This window comes from Simochromis diagramma, unplaced genomic scaffold, assembly GCF_900408965.1.
Source record: "Simochromis diagramma unplaced genomic scaffold, fSimDia1.1 OVJJ01000660.1, whole genome shotgun sequence".
NCBI classification, from domain to species: domain Eukaryota; kingdom Metazoa; phylum Chordata; class Actinopteri; order Cichliformes; family Cichlidae; genus Simochromis; species Simochromis diagramma.
In genome coordinates this window covers 205,272-223,832 of record NW_024387084.1, presented here as the reverse complement: position 1 = coordinate 223,832, position 18,561 = coordinate 205,272, and the positions used below count along the sequence as shown (strand labels likewise).

The window sequence follows — 18,561 nt, the reverse complement described above, 5'->3', positions numbered from 1 at the left end:
AGATAGAAACAAATCAATTTTAACAAATTAGTTCATTACAAGATAAACAGCTGCTGGAGCTTTGGGAACCTCTATAGGTCAGAGCTCAGGAATGCCATTTATGCGGACTTCTGACATTCATGACGTGTGCACTGCTCTTAACAGACATCTATGCAGATGTGTTTCAGTCATACAAAATGCAGTTTATCTGGAAGCTTCTGGAGGTGCTTTATGAGAAATGGCTCCAGGTGAAATCACATCAAGTTTATGTTCATCTGTCTTTGGACTCTTCCTCCTCTATAAGAAGAGATATACATGAGTAAAAACTGTGATCAATACAACTTTCATGCTTATCTCTGCGTGTAGAGTCTGGATGCGATCAGAGCTGCTTGGACTGTTGTAATGATCATATTTCTTGATCTATGCATGTGTATAACCAGCTTATAGCGTTTAAAGAGGACACATTTAGTTGAACGGTAAGTATAGAATTTAACAAGCTCCTAAAATATGTTGAAATTATTTCACTTTTCATTCATTTTTTTAAAAACATAAACACTGATAAGTCAAGGACTTTGAGCACTTTTCACTTGTCTTCTCACTTCTCACTTGTTGTATGATCTGTGGGGCTCAGGCCTTAAATGCAGTAAAATGTAGGCCTGCTCCTGCTGCCTCTCTCTTACTAGGTGAGTAAATATCAGCAGTTATATATATTAGCAGTAAAGTAACAAAGAGATTCATATTTTACTATACAGTATACGAATATATCACTGATGGGACATGAGGCCTGTTGAAGGCAACCAAGCTGGGGACAGACTCAAGGTCAGAAGAAAACCATGGGTTGAGCAAATTGAAGCCCCTCTGCTGCCACCTTTGACTTTTATTACTGTGTAACTTTTTACAAAGTGCATAGACACATTGGCCACATTTTAGGGAAACCTTGCTATGTGAACCACGCACATCCTCCTCGTCCAGTGAGGCAGGGGCAGATGAAGAGCAGGTGTGCATGAAACACCACTTAATGCAATAAAATAGGAATCTGGAGTTCTGCAGTGGATGGAAGATTATTTATTATTATTTCTTCTTCTTTGTTAAAGTGAACCTGAGAAGTTAGCAGCAGCTTTTTTGTGACTTTTTGAGCTTTTTTGTCTATTTGTCCATTTGTGTTCAAAATAGGTCTTTGAGCAGAAACCTTTTAGTTTTGTTCTAATACCTCTTGCTAACTCCTTCCAGGATTTATATGCCTTGCTAAATGACCTTTCATTTTTCTTGGCTTCTTGTTCGTGCATCTCCTGCCCTTTTGCTGTTAGTCTTCGTAATTCAACACATAATAATACCGATGATGCCCTGAAATCAGACAATGTGCCATTTCAATTTTTACAGGAGTACAACTGATAGCATAAAGTCCACATTCATACTTTAGACTTCCAGGTTGAAGATCATTTCCTCACAGAGCTTACAAGATGCACATGTGCATGACATTGTATTTATAATGCCCTTATTATTAGTCCTTTACTGATGCAGCAGTCTCAATTTTATTTATATAGCACCAAATCACAACAAAAGTCACCTCACAGCACAACGAGAAGGTCCTGAGTTCAATTCCACCATCAGGCCGGGGTCTTTCTGTGTGGAGTTTGCATGTTCTCCCCGTGTTTGCTTGGGTTCCCTCCAGTTACTCCGGCTTCCTCCCACCGTCCAAAGACATGCAGCTTGTGGGGATAGGTTAATTAGATAATCCAAATTGCCACTAGGTGTGAATGTGCAAGTGAATGTGAGTGTGAATGGTTGTCTGTCCCTGTGTGTTAGCCCTGCGACAGACTGGCGACCCGTCCAGGGTGTGCCCTGCCTCTCGCCCTATGACAGCTGACAGCCGCGACTCTGAAAAGGATAAGCGGAAGTGAATGGATGGATATACAACCATCTCTGGTTGATGTGATACGCTACTTTACTCACAGTTCAAAGAAAGAATACAATGAATGTAGATGGCTGCAAAGCAGCGTTGAGTTTTCACTGTAGTATGTGTCTCCTCCTGTCTGACCTGCAGGTGAGAAACAGGTGTGAGGTGTCAGCTGTCAGGTAGGTGATGAGTGAAGAACAGAACAGAATCCATTTCCTCTTCAAACTGCTGTCAGACATTATCTACTGCACTCTGATCACATCACTCAGACCAGCTGCTTTCTACAAAGTCTCATCAACAACATCTTTAGAAACAAACATCAACAACCAGGAAACAGTTTCACCGTTTGTGGCGTTTACGGTCCATAGAAGTATTGCTGCCGTGCCATGCAGTGATGCAGCTGATCAGGGTGCTTGCACGGTGCAGCTGTAGAACCTGCTGAGGATCTTGGCCATCATACCAGATTTCCTCAGCCTCCTCAGAAAATACAGCCCCTGTTGAGCCTTCTTGACCAGCTGTGTGGTGTTCAGTGTCCACGTGAGGTCCTCAGAGATGTAGACGACCAGGCCCTGGATAAAAAGCAGCTGGTGAGTCCTCCTGTTCTTTGTCGTGTCCACTCTCATCTCCTTTGTCTTGTTAGTGTTGATGGCGAGTTTGTTGTCCTCAAGAGGTTTCATGAATCTGGGATGTCTCTGTTTGTTGTTTTGTGATTGTGTGCTACTAGGATAAGACACTGATGGAATTAAATGCTTCACCATTTTTTTCTGCTTTGCTTTACACTGTTTTACAGTGCTGCTCTGCCCTCTGTTGGACATTGACTAACAATACAGCTGTTAGAAATCAGCTAAGAAACTTCTTCAGTAATAAATTTTATTCTAATCAATCAATGTTTATACATTTTTAAACTGATATAACTTAAGTTTTTATTGTAATGAAATATAATAAAGTGACAGAGTTCCTGTTTATGAGTTTTATATCGAAATCAATTAAAAACAAACAAAAACGACAGTTTGGACTTTTTTTTGAGTCTTTGAAAATTTATTTATGTACATTTTTACACACCAAATTGGCATAACATTATGACCATCTGCTTACCACCGTGTTTGTCCCCATTTTGCTGGCCAAACAGTCCTGTCCTGTTAAGGCGTGGACTCCTCTAGACCCCTGAAGGTACTGTGGCATCTGGACCAAGATGTTAGCAAAAGTCCTGTAAGCCGTGAGGTGAGCCTCCATGGATCAGACATGTCTCTCCAGGACATCCCACAAGTGTCACATTCACATACTTCCTGTAGGTCATCCTGGTGCCACATGTTCCACAGTTAAGCAACACACAACCAGGCATCCACTGCAGTGAACATATCTGAAAAGTAAGAAAGAAATTTAACATTTAAGGGTTGAGAGCTTGCATTTGTTTTTAGGTCCAGCTGTTAATTTACATCCGATGATCTCATTAAATGTGTCTGTTAGCAGTTCAGCAGATCGGGTGGTCAGATCAGGAGAGTGGAGATCAGTCTCCACTGGATCTCAAGCCTGGAACTGCTTCTGGCAGTCGGTAAACAGGTAACTTTACCACTATTAAATTTCACTTCCAGAGTCATAAAGATTGTAAAATAAAGCAATTTTTTTTTTTTACAATAATTTCATGAGAAAATTCTTAAATAATTTTTTGTTTACCTGTTGTTTACAGCATAGTTTGACACTGATAATAAGGGTAATGTGGTTTTGAGAGTTTTCTAGTTGGTTTAAACTGGAAAGGATTTGTTACCAAATGTCATGATCGTTTAGACAATGTGATTGGTCATTTTGGTGAGTTAGAAAACTAACCAAGAAATTAGTTTGTTATTGTTACTGGAAGTGGACGAAGACCCTCCTACTCCGCCTCATATATAAGGGAATGCGATGAGTCCACAGCTTATAAAGACAACTAATTTCCTTACAGGAAGAAACATGTTCATAACTTAAAAAAATAAAATATTTTATTGAACAATGACTTTAAAACAACACATTAAAGCCCTTTATTGTGGTCAAACAAGCAATAATGGGTGTTGTACAGGATCATTATGATACAGGGTCTAGTTATTATTAGGTATTAGCAATGAGCACTGATAGCAGTAACTGTGACCTTCCAAGGGGGAAAAACATTTTGACACTTATTAGGGAAGAAAAAACATCAACATTTTTTCCCCCAGATTGGATAAATGTAACTTTTTATGTCCCAATTATCATTCAAATTAAAGTAATAGAAGTAATTCTTCAAAATAACTTCTCAATAACATTATTTACATTTTGTTCTATGTAATTTTGGTTAAATTATTTAAGAATTGTTGACTCACTGGGTAGATTGTAAAACATATATACAGGAACCATATGCTAATAAAAATATTAAAAATGATACATTTTGAAGGATTTAAAATAAGCAAAGTCTTTGGACTTTAAGGTACAGTTTAGCATTTTTATGAAGAAAAGAAAAAGAGAAATCAAAATTCCAGGTGTGTCAAGGTGGATTGAATTATACACAAGTTTTATTTATACAGTTTGATGTCTTGGGGAAGTCTGTGTCTGCTTTAAATGGCTGTAAGAATGATCTGTACATTTTTAATGGTAATAATTTAATGGTAATAAAGCAAAAATGCTTCCAGACTTTACAACCTTTATCACTCACTGGTGAATACAAAGAACTATACACAAGTGTGTAAGGACACCAGCACCAAACTCGTGTTTTCTTAGTTTAACTTCCCTGTATTTGATTCTCTAAATTTTGGGAGCAATATCAATTGAGTTATCTGGTATCAACTAACTCTGGTCGATTTAATGTTTTAACTGTGAGACCTGCATGATTTTAGTTTCATCCTCTCAGGCTAACATAAATAAATATCCAAAACACAACATTATGTGGGAGATGTGTTCTGACTAAATTATCTTCATTGTATTAATAATACATTAATAAACTTAAATTATCTGAACTCCTGTCAACTTTGGCATAAAACATCATTGTATGAGTAGAATGTAAATGGAAAGACAAGCGTCTGGACTTCTCTAAGTTTCAAGAAGCTTCTTCAGATCTAGAGTCAAATGGTGGAGAGTCCCAGATTTAAACCCTATGGGAGTGTCCCCCCAAGAGGGACACGGACCCCCTATTGTTTATTACCAAAGGCCATAATCACCCTTAACTCACACATGCACTGATGAAGACAATTTCATGCAGTGGAATTCAGAACTGTGCATCCCCCCCCCCCCCCCCCCACACACACACACACACACCCACACACACTTGTTGGCTGTAAGAATGATCTGTACATTTTAAATGGTAATAAAACAAAAATGCTTTAATAAACTTCAGTGTAACTGCACACAGGTTCTCATTAGATCTCATAAGAAGATGTTTTCACTACTTGTGTGATACAGAAAAGAAACTGTTAGAGTACCTATTATAGCTTAAGTACAGCAGTGACTCTGACATCTATATATTTATTTGTTTGTCCATAATGTTTCAGGAAATCACTTCTGCCACGTTTCTGAATGATCTCTTTAATTTAGCCATGAAGTCGAGCTCAGTTTTAACTGTGGAACCTGAATCTACGTCTATGGCTGTGACCGTCATTTCTGTGGCACCAAACTTGATTTCTAGTTTGATTTCACGATTCATGCCACGTGCTGTGACAGGTGACTCAAGAATAATAGAACCAATTTTCTCTACTCCCCACTCATCCACATACACTAGACCTTGGATATTTCTCTCTGTGCGATAAAATGCAAAGGTAATCGCTGTCTGATCTCTTTCTATTGGAGTGCAGCTGTACTCACTGGTTTTATCCCAGCCCACTTCCTCATTTTCCTTCACCAGTACACAGAAAATATCACCACACCACTCGCCCTCTTTGTTTGTGTATTTCTTGTCTGCTCTATGCTTGGATGCATCAAACCTAAGAGACAAAGAAACCCCGTAAGTAAAGGCACTTATTCGAGATGCCACCAATGCTGGGTTTCTTCCAAACAGCACAGCTCCTTTCATGATTGCTTCTTGAGGATGAGAAGGACACAGAACTTTACACTGATCACCAAACTGATTGGTAATATGCTGACGCAGAATCAGGCTTTGAGCGTAGCCTCCGACTAACAGAATGTACTCAATGGTGAAACCTTTCTTCAGGATTTCTCTGACACTCTTGGTGATGCCATTCAGACTCTCAGCAAAGAAAGATCGTACTTTCTCTCTTGAGATTTTGATGGATCCTTCATTCCAGGAAACACCTCTCACTGATTCAAAAAACTTTTCCATTTTCTGCTTTTCTTTTGCTATTTCACCCAGGTTATATGGGCAGCTGATCTCCACATCATCATCATTCTCTTTTAAAACTGAGATTTCATACATCAACTTCTGCATCTCTCCTGGATGCTTTTTTTCATATTCATTCCACAAACGATCACTGAAGATTTCTCTGAGGAACTCTTTGAATTTTTTATCCACAGTTTGTCCCCCCAAATCATTTCCTGAGGCCTTGTGCAGCTCTTTCAGGGCTCCTCCCTCCAGGACTTCATGAACAGTGATGTCAATGGTTCCACCTGCAACACACAGGAAGTAATTTAAAATAATTAAAAGTGACAAGCGATAGCATCTTTACAAATTATTCTCTCCTCCACCCTCCTAATGCAGAGTTTGGGGCCTTTATCACTCACTGGTGAATACACAGAACTATACACAAGTGTGTATATTGCCGCATACAATGATAAAGAGTTGATACAAATATATTTTAACAGTGCTAGACTGTATTACAGTGGAAACAAACTAATCTTTAAACCTGGAGCTCCTCTGTTTATTCACTGTACATCAGTCTAGAAACCCATAACAGTCTGGTTTCATGCTTCAATGGACAAATAATTTATCTAAATACAAACATACATAATAACATAGTAAGTGTATATAAATATGATACAGGAAATTTGTATGAAACTGTATATCTCAAAAAGTTGATTCTGTTCATCTGGATGTAACGGTTTCAGTGGGAGAAACGTTTCATCACTCATCCAAGTGACTTCTTCAGTCTCAGCTGACTGCAGGTTTCCCCAATCTTATAAACATTACATTTGCCTCGAATTCAATGGACCCCTAATGATCCTCTACCTAATCACATGAGCCATTGTCCGTCCCGTCCCCCCCCGTCCCCCCCCCCCCCCCCCCCCCACACACACACACACACATTTGCACTGATCAGGAGATGCTCTGTAGGCTATCTCATTGTATATCTGTATAGTGAAAGTAAAGGCATTCTATTCTATTCTACCTAATCACATTAGCCAAGGCATGAAAATGGGTGTGGGTCACAATCAGCCAGGGTTTCGGGTGAGCTTATTGTGGAACCTAACCCCACCCTATCGTGTGATTTCCTGAGGTCAGATGGCCCAGGTTGTGAGTGGGCGTTAAGGCATCTGGAAAGGGATGTCAAAACTGGATTATAGGTGGCAGAGAGTTGGTGTCGTAAACCACCACCGCTGTTCAATGATGGTCGCTCACAGTGGACATAAATGGCTTCTTTCACTCCTCTTTCAAACCATAAAAACATAAAAAGTAAGAAAAACTGCACTATGAAAACATAGAGTACCTCCACAGTCCACCACAATGTATCGTGTTCCTGAAGCCTGTTCAAATGTGACTCCACTGTTATTTTCTGTTTCAAAACCATCAGCTGGCAGCTTCTTACACCAGACTGAGGCTGCCTCTGGTTCCAGTGCAATGACCAGTCTGTCTTCCTTTCCTGCGGTCACAATTCCTGCCTATAAATCAAAGGTAAATAAATCCTTTTTCTCTTTAAAACAACTGTACTGTACATATCTGTTTATTGTCGTTTTACCTGCATCGCAGCTTCTCTCATGAACTGTTTTGCTGAAGGATCCCAGATGGCCGGTACAGTCACCACCCAGGTGAAGTCAGAGGCTATGAACTGCTTCCCACCAGCATTTTCTGAGATGAATTTCAGAGCGTCCTCCTTCAGGTATCTCAGAGCTTCTGTGAACACCTTCAGTGCCTTCATTGACCGTCCATTTGCAGCTTCAATTGTCACATCACTATTAAGCTTCTATGATGGCAGACTGGATATTAGTTAATAGGTTTGGAATAGAAGTGGGTTTTGATAATCAATTCATCGATTAAAATCAATTCTTACTTGGATAACGTGATATAGATTCATTAAATTCCCGAATCGATTTTTAATATAAATGCATTTTGCCCAAAACGTCAGAATCTCAGGTTAAACTTCACAAAACCATTTCGACAACCACTCAAAGAGCGGATCTGTCGACGCATCAGAGTCAGTGACCGACGGCACGTACACCGTATGCCATCAGGACTGAAAGCCGACAGCTCACAGATCCTGATGCGTCGGTAGGAACGCGCTCTGTATTTACCCTTTTTTGCATCTTTCTGAGCTGCAGGTTTTGTCTGTCCCAACAAAATTCACTGAATCAGCAGCAAAAGAAGATCCAAACTACGCTTTGCATTTCGCTTTACATAACCATCGTCATGGATTCGTTCTTACTTTTGCTATTTTGCTTCCACCACGATAAAATCAGACTTCATGCAGAGCTCTCTCTCTCTCTCTCTCTCTCTCTCTCCCCCTCCCTCTCTCTCAGTGCACTTAAAGAACAGTTTCCCATCTTAAAATCTGTTTTCTGCATTATTCTGCTTATTGCCCACCAGTCTACCGTTGTTTACAGCGCTGTTATTTTACTTACTTCCGACAAGAAAGACTGATTTCTGCTGTTCAATACTGAACAAATTTAAACTTTTTAAAATTGTGCAAAATTGCAAAATGCTTAGCTGTGTCTCTAATAAAACCTCTGTAACTTTGCTCTGCTTTACTTCAGCTGCATCCGTTAATGATCATTCATTGTTTTCTTCCGTTTTTTTTTTCTGTTGCAGAACACACACACACACACACACACACACACACACACACACACACACACACACATATATATATATATATATATATATATATATATATATATAGAGAGAGAGAGAGAGAGAGAGAGAGAGAGAGAGAGAGAGAGATATCAGAATATTGATATAATCAGATCGTTACACTTACTTTGCCATAGAGGGACATCTTGAAGCATTCAAAGAAGAATTTATTTCTGGCTTCATCGCCACGTTTTTTAATGTAAGCTGACTGGGCTTCATAACCAAAGCTGAGAAATTTTCCATGCTCATCAAAAAGGATGCAGGTTGGAGTCTTTGGGGTCGTCAGTGAAGCCTTTTTACCCCAGGACTTTAAACGAGGTTCTGTTTCTGCTTCTCTTTTTGTCAGACTGAAAGCATATCCACTGTACGCAGTGCCAAAGTCTATCGCTATGATGTATGAGTTATCCATTGTGGAAACAGTGTTGAACAGCAGCAGTTACAGAGTATTTATGAACAAACCAGGGGGCGGACCTCACTGAACTCCACCCCCTGGTCTGTGGAGTTCAGTGTAACAGTCGTACTTGTGTCAGACTGGAAAAAGACTTTCACTAAACAAGACAAGACACCACGATGAGTAAACAAAAGAACAGCAGGTAAATACATTATATCAACCTTTGTCATCTGTATAAACTGGCAGATTTAAAGGTTACACTAATTAAAACTATTTAAACGTGAAAATGCCTAAATGCAATTTGAAGTTTTGTATAACAGTTTTCCTTAGTTTGAAATGATATGACAGAGTATGAAGTGCGCAGATAAGGTTTAGTATTTTTCCTCTCTGGATATCTGCCTAAATATCTGTGACATCAGCGTTTCCTCTTTACCTTCAAATTAGACATTGTAATCAAGCAGCAGCTCCACAGGAGCTGAGGTAAGGATTCGCTCTTTTTTTAATATCATTTGATGTTTCTGATCAGAAATGTTTTAAATTGCTTCATTTACATGGTTTTCACAGCTGGACACAGGATAGACTGCATGGATTATACTCTATGTTGCTATATGATCATCTCTGAAATGAATTCTTCAAAATTGTTGTGTGTATTGTGAATAACTTTTCTAAAATGTTTTTAAACAGTTTTGCTGAGATGGGAAAAAAACTTCATGATGCCAAGTAAATAGTTTTTCTCATCTTTCATAAATGCCTGAAGTTTTTCATTTCTTCTTTTTATTTGATCCTTTTTTTAATCTGTTCACCAAGACTTTTGCTTTACATGCTGTATATTTGTCTCACAGTATAGTGGTGAAACAAGAAGTGGAGGAACTGAATTTAGTCATACAGAGGTACTGTTGGCATATTCTGGTGAAACATCAAAGTCTGCTGTACAAACTCACATAATTACACTCATATTGTTAAAGTATTTTAACAGTGAAATTTTAGTCTTTTGCAGACTGGTATGCTTGATAATACGCATCAACTGAAAACCAGCTGAGATTAATTTTTCAAAATATTTTTTCCCAGTTTCAGTGAGTAAAAATCTCTCAAAAACAGTCAAAAAATCAGCACTGGTCGCAGACCTATGTTATTGATCATCGGGAAGTGAAAGCATCTCTATAACCTCAATAAGGGAGGTTTTAGCAGTTTGTTCGTCTTGAAATTTAGGTTTCTCTAACCCACACCTGCCGCCTGCAATGACCTGAGCACAGAGTAGCCTGCTGAGCCACCTCCTGGTCAAGGCTCTTAGTGGAATCTGTCCGTAGCTCAGTGGACTGGAATTGGTGAAATTTGGACAAGGCCTTCAGCAGAATCTCTGGATTGACCCAGATGACCACCCTGAGCATGGAGTTCACTAATCCTCCAGCAGCTCAAAAGAAGAGTGCCATAGAACATGTCCAGGTCTAAGGGGGGAGCCAGGGGCCCTGGCATGCAAATTTTAAGTTGCTGGCTGCCCTTTGGTGCCAGGAGATTAAAGTGGATTCGGCCCCATTAAATGCTGAGTGTCCAATGCAAACTTCCTTAATTGCCTGATCACCACCATGCCATGTAGGTTCACCGCCTCCATCTGGGACTGAAGGAACTGCAGGATGTGAGAGTGCAAGACAAGGCACCAGCAAATATTATCACTGCAGCTTCTGAGCTTGGGTCAGAAGCTGCAGTGATACAAACGTAAACAGACACACAATGCCTCGACATATGGTACCACACAAAGCGCAAGTGGTCAACGATCGCTGGTTTTACTTCTGTACAGCCATTTTATATGTACGCTTTTGGGCATGGATGGGCTAGCTGGAGTGCCTTAAAGAAATATTCATGTGTCATAACCAAGGGGTGGGGAATCATTACATATGGAGAGGTAATGTAAATATACCCGAGAACATAACAATCTTCCTAGGAGTGGGCGTTTTACTAAATTCATCGCAAACCCAGGAACTCTACAGGCCTCAGTGAGCAGGTTAAAGGTTAATAATAATGACATCACAATTAGAAAAAAACTGCTCAAGCACGGCTGTTTGGGAGGGTTGTGAGAGAAATCTTCTTCCATATAAAAGAACATAGCTATGGTTTAGGCTTGCAAAGCTGGGGGTGAACAAAGCATAAGACTTCTGGCTGATAAAGTGACACATCACTGCAGGTTACTGCTGCTAAAGTATGTTCTACAAGATGCTGAATCAGGTGGTGGACTTTTACACAAAACTGTAGATACAGATGTATTTCTCATCATGGAGCTGACTGAATATATTGCATATCGTGAATAACCTCTATATTATGTTTTTAAACAGTTTGGCTGAGATGGAAAAAAAACTTCATCAGGCAAAGTAAACATTTTTTTCTCATCTTTCATAAAAGTCTGAAGTTTCTCATTTCTTCTTTTTATTTCATTTTTTTAATCTGTTCACCAAGACTTTTGCTTTACATGCTGTATATTTGTCTCACAGTATGGTGGTTAACCATCAAAAGGAGGAACTGAATTCAGTCATAGAGAGGTACTGTTCGATTAATCTGGTGAAACATCAAAGTCTGCTGTACAAACTCATATAATTACACCTACATTGTTAAAGTATTATTTTAAACAGTGACATTTTAGTCGTTTGCAGACTGGTATGCTTGATAATACATATGCTTAATTACACTAAAACCATGAATTTTCACTCACAGGTCTGTGAAACGTCTATGATCATCTCTGAAATGAATTCTTCAAAATTGTTGTGTGTATTGTGAATAACTTTTCTAAAATGTTTTTAAACAGTTTTGCTGAGATGGGAAAAAAACTTCATGATGCCAAGTAAATAGTTTTTCTCATCTTTCATAAATGCCTGAAGTTTTTCATTTCTTCTTTTTATTTGATCCTTTTTTTAATCTGTTCACCAAGACTTTTGCTTTACATGCTGTATATTTGTCTCACAGTATAGTGGTGAAACAAGAAGTGGAGGAACTGAATTTAGTCATACAGAGGTACTGTTGGCATATTCTGGTGAAACATCAAAGTCTGCTGTACAAACTCACATAATTACACTCATATTGTTAAAGTATTTTAACAGTGAAATTTTAGTCTTTTGCAGACTGGTATGCTTGATAATACGCATCAACTGAAAACCAGCTGAGATTAATTTTTCAAAATATTTTTTCCCAGTTTCAGTGAGTAAAAATCTCTCAAAAGCAATCAAAAAATCCTATGCAACACTGGTCCAGTGCAAGACACTGGACCAGTGTTGCATACCTTCAGCAGGATTGAGACAGATGACCACCCTTATCCCTGTAAATCAACTGAGCATGAAGTTCACTGGAGTTCATGGAGTTCCTTCAGTGGCTCAAAAGAAGGATACCAAAGGGTGCCATGGAACGGATCAACAACTTCATAATAGCTTAATAACAGTGATTTACAATATCAAACAAAACAGATTTATTTTGTTTAAAGAAACAAATGTAGAATTTAAACTGTTAGTGTTGTTTTCTATATGTATGGTATTATTTAAAAAAAAAAAGAAGCTTGATCTGATATTGTTCACAGAATCTGCGTTTAACGATGAATGTATGATCTGATGCATTTTAACACATGAATTTGTTTATGTTTTTAAATAGTTTGGGTGAAATGGAAGAAGTTTACAAAGTGAACCTCAAACAACCAGGGTAATTAGATTTCTGCAATTTTTATGGACACTCATGAACCAGCATTTCTATCCACTGTCGCTCAATATACATGTCCATGATTATTTAAATCATTCTGTTCCTAATATTAGTTCATTTTAGACTTGCATTTTTATCCTCAAAATATTTTTGAATTAATTGTTAAATTTCTTCCAAAAAGGCACATACCATTTTTACACAATACTATTTTACTAAGAGATTGGTTGTAAAAAATAACATTAAAAGGGGGATGAAAATTGAAATTGAACCTGTATCAGAATAACTTCTTCTTGTTTTTATGTTTTAACAGTTTGGCTGAAATGGAAAAGTTTTACAAACAGAAAATCCAAGAAGAAAGGTAAACACATTTTAATACATAAAAGACTTAAAAATGCTTCAAATCCACATTCAGGCTGTGCTTGTTATGGTCCTGGGTCACTGACCCGGTGTTTTGTGTTATTTGTGCCTCCCTTATGTTTGCTCTCTATGTTTCTTAGTTGCTCTGTCTCCCCTGTCAGCTGTATCACCTATTCAAGTCTGCATCTCAGTGTTACGTTTCCTGTTTTACTTTGAAGTTCTGTGTCCTACGTGAATGTATTGAGTTTTTCTTCCTTTTGGTCTCGTCATGTCTGATTTCTCCCAGCTGTGCGCTCCTTCTGTGTCTCATTAACCTCTTTATTCCCCAGTGTATTTAAGCCCTGTGTTTCTCTGTGTCAGTGTTGTGTCCTCCCTCATGCGTCTATGTCTCTTGGTGAATGTTAGTTTATATTTTTCATTTTACTTTGGTCCTGTATCATTTCCATGTCAGCAATAAAGCTGCATTTTGAGTTTTTCCCGTGTGTTATGAGTTCTCCATTTTGGGTCCTCCTCCTGCCTGTACACAGCCGAATCATGACAGTAGTGACAGCCCACTTTTATAATTTGATTAATTTTTTTATTTATTATTTTATTAATAGAAACATGTGTGTCCTCAATCACAGCGACCTTCATAATATTTTGGAACAGAGATACATTTTTTTCCTTTTTCTACCCTGTACTCAAGATAAAAAATATATGTAATTTAGAAACTGACATGAAATAATAAAAGTGCAGATTGCAGACTTTTTAGGTATTAGCTGTTTACATTTTGCAGAAATTACAGAAATATTTTATACCTTAATGTTAGAGCACGCCAATGTGTCAAACACAGCAATGATATTTATATCAAGGTATTCATGTTCATAACTTTTAATCAAATGACTACTTGTTGTCTTTAAATGTGATTTTCTCCAGTTTTCATTTTTAAGGAACTCCTCTGTTGGTGTGGCTGTGTGCTTGTGAACACAGAATTAGTTTGGTGGATGTATTATTATTTTTAGATTCAACTAAAAATAAGAATACTAACTCCGAAGGTCATGACAAATTATTAATTTACAATTTTTTCAGATAATAAAGAAAATTGAAATCACTCACGAAACAAAAAATATCTATAGTCATGTGAACTGTGGAGCACAGAAACAAATCATTTATTTGTACCAAACACTATTCCACAGATCTGCACGTAAAGAAACTGAAGAAGAATTCAAATCGTTCAAAGACAGGTACTGTACAGAAACACTGGATTTAACAGTGCTGTGTATGATGGTGCAGACATCACCATCTTTTTTTCATGTTCAACATTATCTATTATTATTATCAGAATGGCAGGGGAGGTTGATCTTAAACTAAAGACGGGGGACTCTGAAAACATGAACAACCCAGTGAATGAAACCAGGCTGAAAGAGATGTATGAAAAACTGAGGAATGACTGGGCTAAAATCAAGCCTAAAATCAAGCAGGCAGCTCAGAGCGACCCAGAGCCAATCAAAGTTGGCATTCAGGTACATTATACAGTCTAACGAGGTGAGATCAGAGTGTAGTGTGAACTTTTTTTCTTGTATAAAAAATATTTTCATTCCCTCTGATGATTATAGCGCAACTTTCAATCTGGGGCAAAGGGAATAGAGCAGAAGAAGAAAGAGATAGAGTCAGTATTTAAGCTTAATGCGGACAGCACTGAAGCATCTCAGAAGGTACTAATGTGTTTTGGATGTGTTAAACATGATCACTAAAGCTACGTCCATATGTACATGGGTATATTGGAAAACACAGGTTTTTCTATGCGTTTGCACCTTTCGTCCACATGTATACGGTGTTTTCAGTCACTGAAAATGGAGATTTTTAAAAACTTATTTTTTTGGGAAAATCAATTTTTGCTTTTACATGTGGATGAAAACTGAGAAAACGCTGCATCAAAGATGTGCGCCTTTTTTGACATCACACCCTGCGCTACGTTATTGTTTCGGTGAAAAGAATTTCTACAATGGCGGACTTACACAAAATACTCTTACTGTTAATTTTGCTGTGTTTAAATGCTTACTTATACACACAAATATATAATGAATATACACACAAAGTTACTGTCCCTCGACACATAGGACTCAGTTCTGCTTCTATGCGCCATCTTTTTTTACTCTTTCCCACCGAGGCTTCTAGACTTTGATTGGCCAAAATTTCTACACAGTTAGGAATATATCACCACCTGTTGTTTTGGCATGTTCCTGGCAGTGTTTTCCTTCATTTTGGGCATTTACGTGTGGACGTTTGTTTTTCTTTTTAAATGAAAATCTCCGTTTTCAAAAATACCCATGTGCGTGTGGATGTAGCCTGAAGCTTCTGTGATAAAGATCAATGACAGGTTTCATTATTTGTTTCAGGTTCATGAATACACAAAGTTAACCCTTCAGAACCTTCAGCTTGCTGTTTACTACAGTTTCAAAGACACTGCTGCTCAGGTTTGTTGGAGTTACAGATACAACATTACACACATTGTATATACACTACACTGTGCATTTGTGGGACAGCAATCAATCACAAGATGTTAAATTGTGTGTTTAATAAGAAACAGTAACTTAAACAGGACATTGGTTTTTTTTGGTCTGAATGTTGTTTGTAGCCATGTAAACTTGAATAATTTCTCAATGGCAGGGGTTCCACGGACAGGAAGGTGAAACTCATAGCTTTAGTAACCTTACCCAGAAGTGCCGCTGGCTGAGCGCCTTATTGGTGCTGAACGATCCCCCTCTTCAGCCTGACTGGAAAAATCATGATCCAGGGCAAGATGCTTGGAACTTTTTCCCACAAAAGATCACAGCTGAATCTGCCACATCACTCTGCCAGGACCACTCTGAAAATGTTGTTGGATATAGTTTGACATTCCAGCATCCAGACGTGAACCAGAGTGAAGATAAAATGATGATGTGAGTTCCAACCAAGGTATGGAAAAATTCACTGGGTCCAAGAGGTAAAACCTTACTAAGACATCACCCCACCCTACTGAGTTTTTGGGGTTAGAGGTTGAAACAGCCGGGTAGGACTGCACTGTCGGTGATAGGTGGTGTTTTAAGTCACCACCTGTGTTCATCCCTGAACAGAGTAAAGGTCTACAGAATCTCACCACTGTGAGGAACCTTGGACTCATTTTTGACCAGGATATGTCCCTCAATGTACGCTCCTATTAAACAAATATGTAGGACTGCTTCCTTCCATTTGAGCAATATCTCTAAAAGTAGAAATATCATGTCTCAGAGTGACCTTAAGCTAGTTATGCTACAATAGTTGTAGGCTGCTGGGGATTCCCGTGATGTATTGAGTATTTCTTCTTCAGTCACCTTCCTCACTCACTATGTGTTAATAGACCTCTCTGCATTGAATCATACTTATTATTAATCTCTGGCTCTCTTCCACAGCATGTCTTTTATCATGTCTTCATTCTCTTACCACAACCGGTCGCTGAAGATGGCCGCCCCTCTCTGAGTCTGGTTCTGCCTGAGGTTTTCTTTTTTCCCTTCCCACTTCTCCCAAAGTGCTTGCTATATGGGACGTATGATTGTTGGGTTTTTCTTTGTATGTATTATTGTAGGGTCTACCTTACAATATAAGGCAAATGCTGTTGTGATTTGACACAGTATCAGTATAAATAAAACTGAATTGAACATGAACACCTGTCCCCCTCTGTTGACACGGCCCCCTGAGCTCCCTGCACCACCTCACCACTGCAGCAGGCCAGAAGCCACAAGTTAAAAAAAAAATTCCCTTAACTGACAGTAGCACTACCTTTGTCAAAGTGGAGGGTGTAGTTTGGTAACAGAATCTGTCCTCAGGTTGGGTGTTGTTATATTTGAAATTATCTTTTGCTCATCATTTCCTCAACTTTTAAACAGCAAGGATTAAAGTGCTTCAAAAACTGAAGAGAAAACTGCTGTACATGAATAAAGTTGAATAGAAAACAAGTGTTTATTCTGCTTTTGCTGTTAAAGGAACTTAAGTCAAATAAACTACTTATGACTACAACTAGACAGTGACTCAAAATGGAGAGCAGAGGAGAGTCCGGTCAGGATAAGTTAGGCAAATCAGTCCCACATATCTTAGTAAAATACAAATGATTTGAATTTCAAATTTGATGTAAAGTTTGTGCTCATGTAAAATTTGCAGTCTCTTCTTTGTGTTGTGTGCTGCTTCAGTGCCAAGATAACCTCAGAGCAAATAAATAAAACCAGATTCTACTGAAGCTTTCTGCACTTCATGGGATTTCAAAGTTTATTTAGAAGTCTTTATAATGTGTCTGGAAAGGCTGCAGCCTGCAGCCACTGTTGGTCAGACAGAAAGTTTCCAACATTTATTCTCTGATTTTAATCCCAAAACATGTTAATGACATAAAACTGACTGCTATTACAAATCTCTAAAATGTCAGAACCAACAACCTTAAAAATCTTTTTCAAGAAATGTGTTGGCATGGCATTTTTTGGGCAAGATGATGTCTTTATACCATTACAAAGTTCTTCTACCTGATTAAAACACACAGGCTCAAACGTGTCAAAGGCAGTAGAGCAGGTGAATTTTGTAAAAACTTCATGTGAAGGTAGGGCGGTCATACATCAGAGTTGTTCTATCTTATTAATGAAAAACTGAAAAAAAATCTTTCACACGTTTCTGTGGAGCTTTTTATATGAGAAGCAGGGGAAATATTCAGTCAGCTACTGAGAAAAGAAGCCGGGGGTTGTTGGAGCTATTCTCAATAATATTGGCAAAGGATTGTGTGGGAGCGTTTCATTCGTTCCATAAGGAGTACTTTAGTCTCAGTTCTCAAAGAACAAGCTTTGGGTGATGAAAGACTCCAAACAGTCTTCTGTGAAGTTGAAGCTATATTGAACGACAGACCCATCACCAGAGTTCCAGATGACTCATGAAGCACTGATATGATATCAGGAAAAAGTGTAAACAGGTACAGTACATGGCAGAGTTGTTTGCAAGATGCAAGAAGGACAAAAATGGACGAGGACTAAAATATTTCTTATACCTGGAGATAGTGTCTTGATTACAGACGCTACAGCTCCAAGAGGATCATGGATGATGACAAAAGTCTTAAATGTAAACCAAGATGCAAAAGGCTTGGTGCGTTCTGTGAGACTACAAACAACGACGTGCGGAGAGGCCAGTTGCAAAACTTCTTTTGCTACTGGAAGAGAAATAACATCATGAACAGAGATTAAAGACTTGCCTGAGGGAATAGCTCCTTTTTTTATAACTTTAAAGTAATTGTGATTGTATGCACAATCAGGGGCCAGAGTGTTGGAGCCATTTATT

The 18,561-nt window shown here is 38.4% G+C and overlaps 2 protein-coding genes across 5 annotated transcripts; one reads left to right on the top strand and one right to left on the bottom strand.

Annotated features, from left to right (window-relative positions):
- Positions 1–5,150: 5,150 nt before the first annotated feature.
- LOC120742630 (heat shock 70 kDa protein 12A-like) lies at positions 5,151–9,272 on the bottom strand. 2 transcript variants are annotated; one of them, XM_040046050.1, is made up of 4 exons: positions 8,962–9,272; positions 7,726–7,950; positions 7,477–7,648; positions 5,151–6,439 (listed from the first exon to the last, which is right to left on the bottom strand). In XM_040046050.1, the coding sequence occupies exons 1-4, from the start codon at positions 9,241–9,243 to the stop codon at positions 5,367–5,369; spliced, it is 1,752 nt and encodes a 583-aa protein (XP_039901984.1). In that variant the 5' UTR covers positions 9,244–9,272; the 3' UTR covers positions 5,151–5,366. The 2 variants fall into 2 exon arrangements, with proteins under 2 accessions (XP_039901984.1, XP_039901985.1); XM_040046051.1 differs by having other exon boundaries at positions 5,153–6,439; positions 7,726–7,963; positions 8,962–9,032.
- Positions 9,232–17,503, top strand: LOC120742631 (golgin subfamily A member 6-like protein 22). Of its 3 annotated transcripts, none has more exons than XM_040046053.1 (16): positions 9,232–9,427; positions 9,670–9,705; positions 9,910–9,945; positions 10,068–10,115; positions 11,553–11,588; positions 11,709–11,756; positions 12,020–12,055; positions 12,178–12,225; positions 12,853–12,900; positions 13,208–13,255; positions 14,430–14,477; positions 14,576–14,756; positions 14,850–14,948; positions 15,633–15,710; positions 15,904–16,175; positions 16,665–17,503. In XM_040046053.1, exons 1-16 carry the CDS (start codon positions 9,405–9,407, stop codon positions 16,729–16,731), a joined length of 1,152 nt encoding a protein of 383 aa, XP_039901987.1. In that variant the 5' UTR covers positions 9,232–9,404; the 3' UTR covers positions 16,732–17,503. The 3 variants fall into 3 exon arrangements, with proteins under 3 accessions (XP_039901987.1, XP_039901989.1, XP_039901988.1); XM_040046054.1 differs by having other exon boundaries at positions 9,242–9,427; positions 15,904–16,191; XM_040046055.1 differs by lacking the exons at positions 11,553–11,588; positions 11,709–11,756; positions 12,020–12,055; positions 12,178–12,225 and having other exon boundaries at positions 9,241–9,427.
- The last annotated feature ends 1,058 nt before the right edge of the window (positions 17,504–18,561 follow it).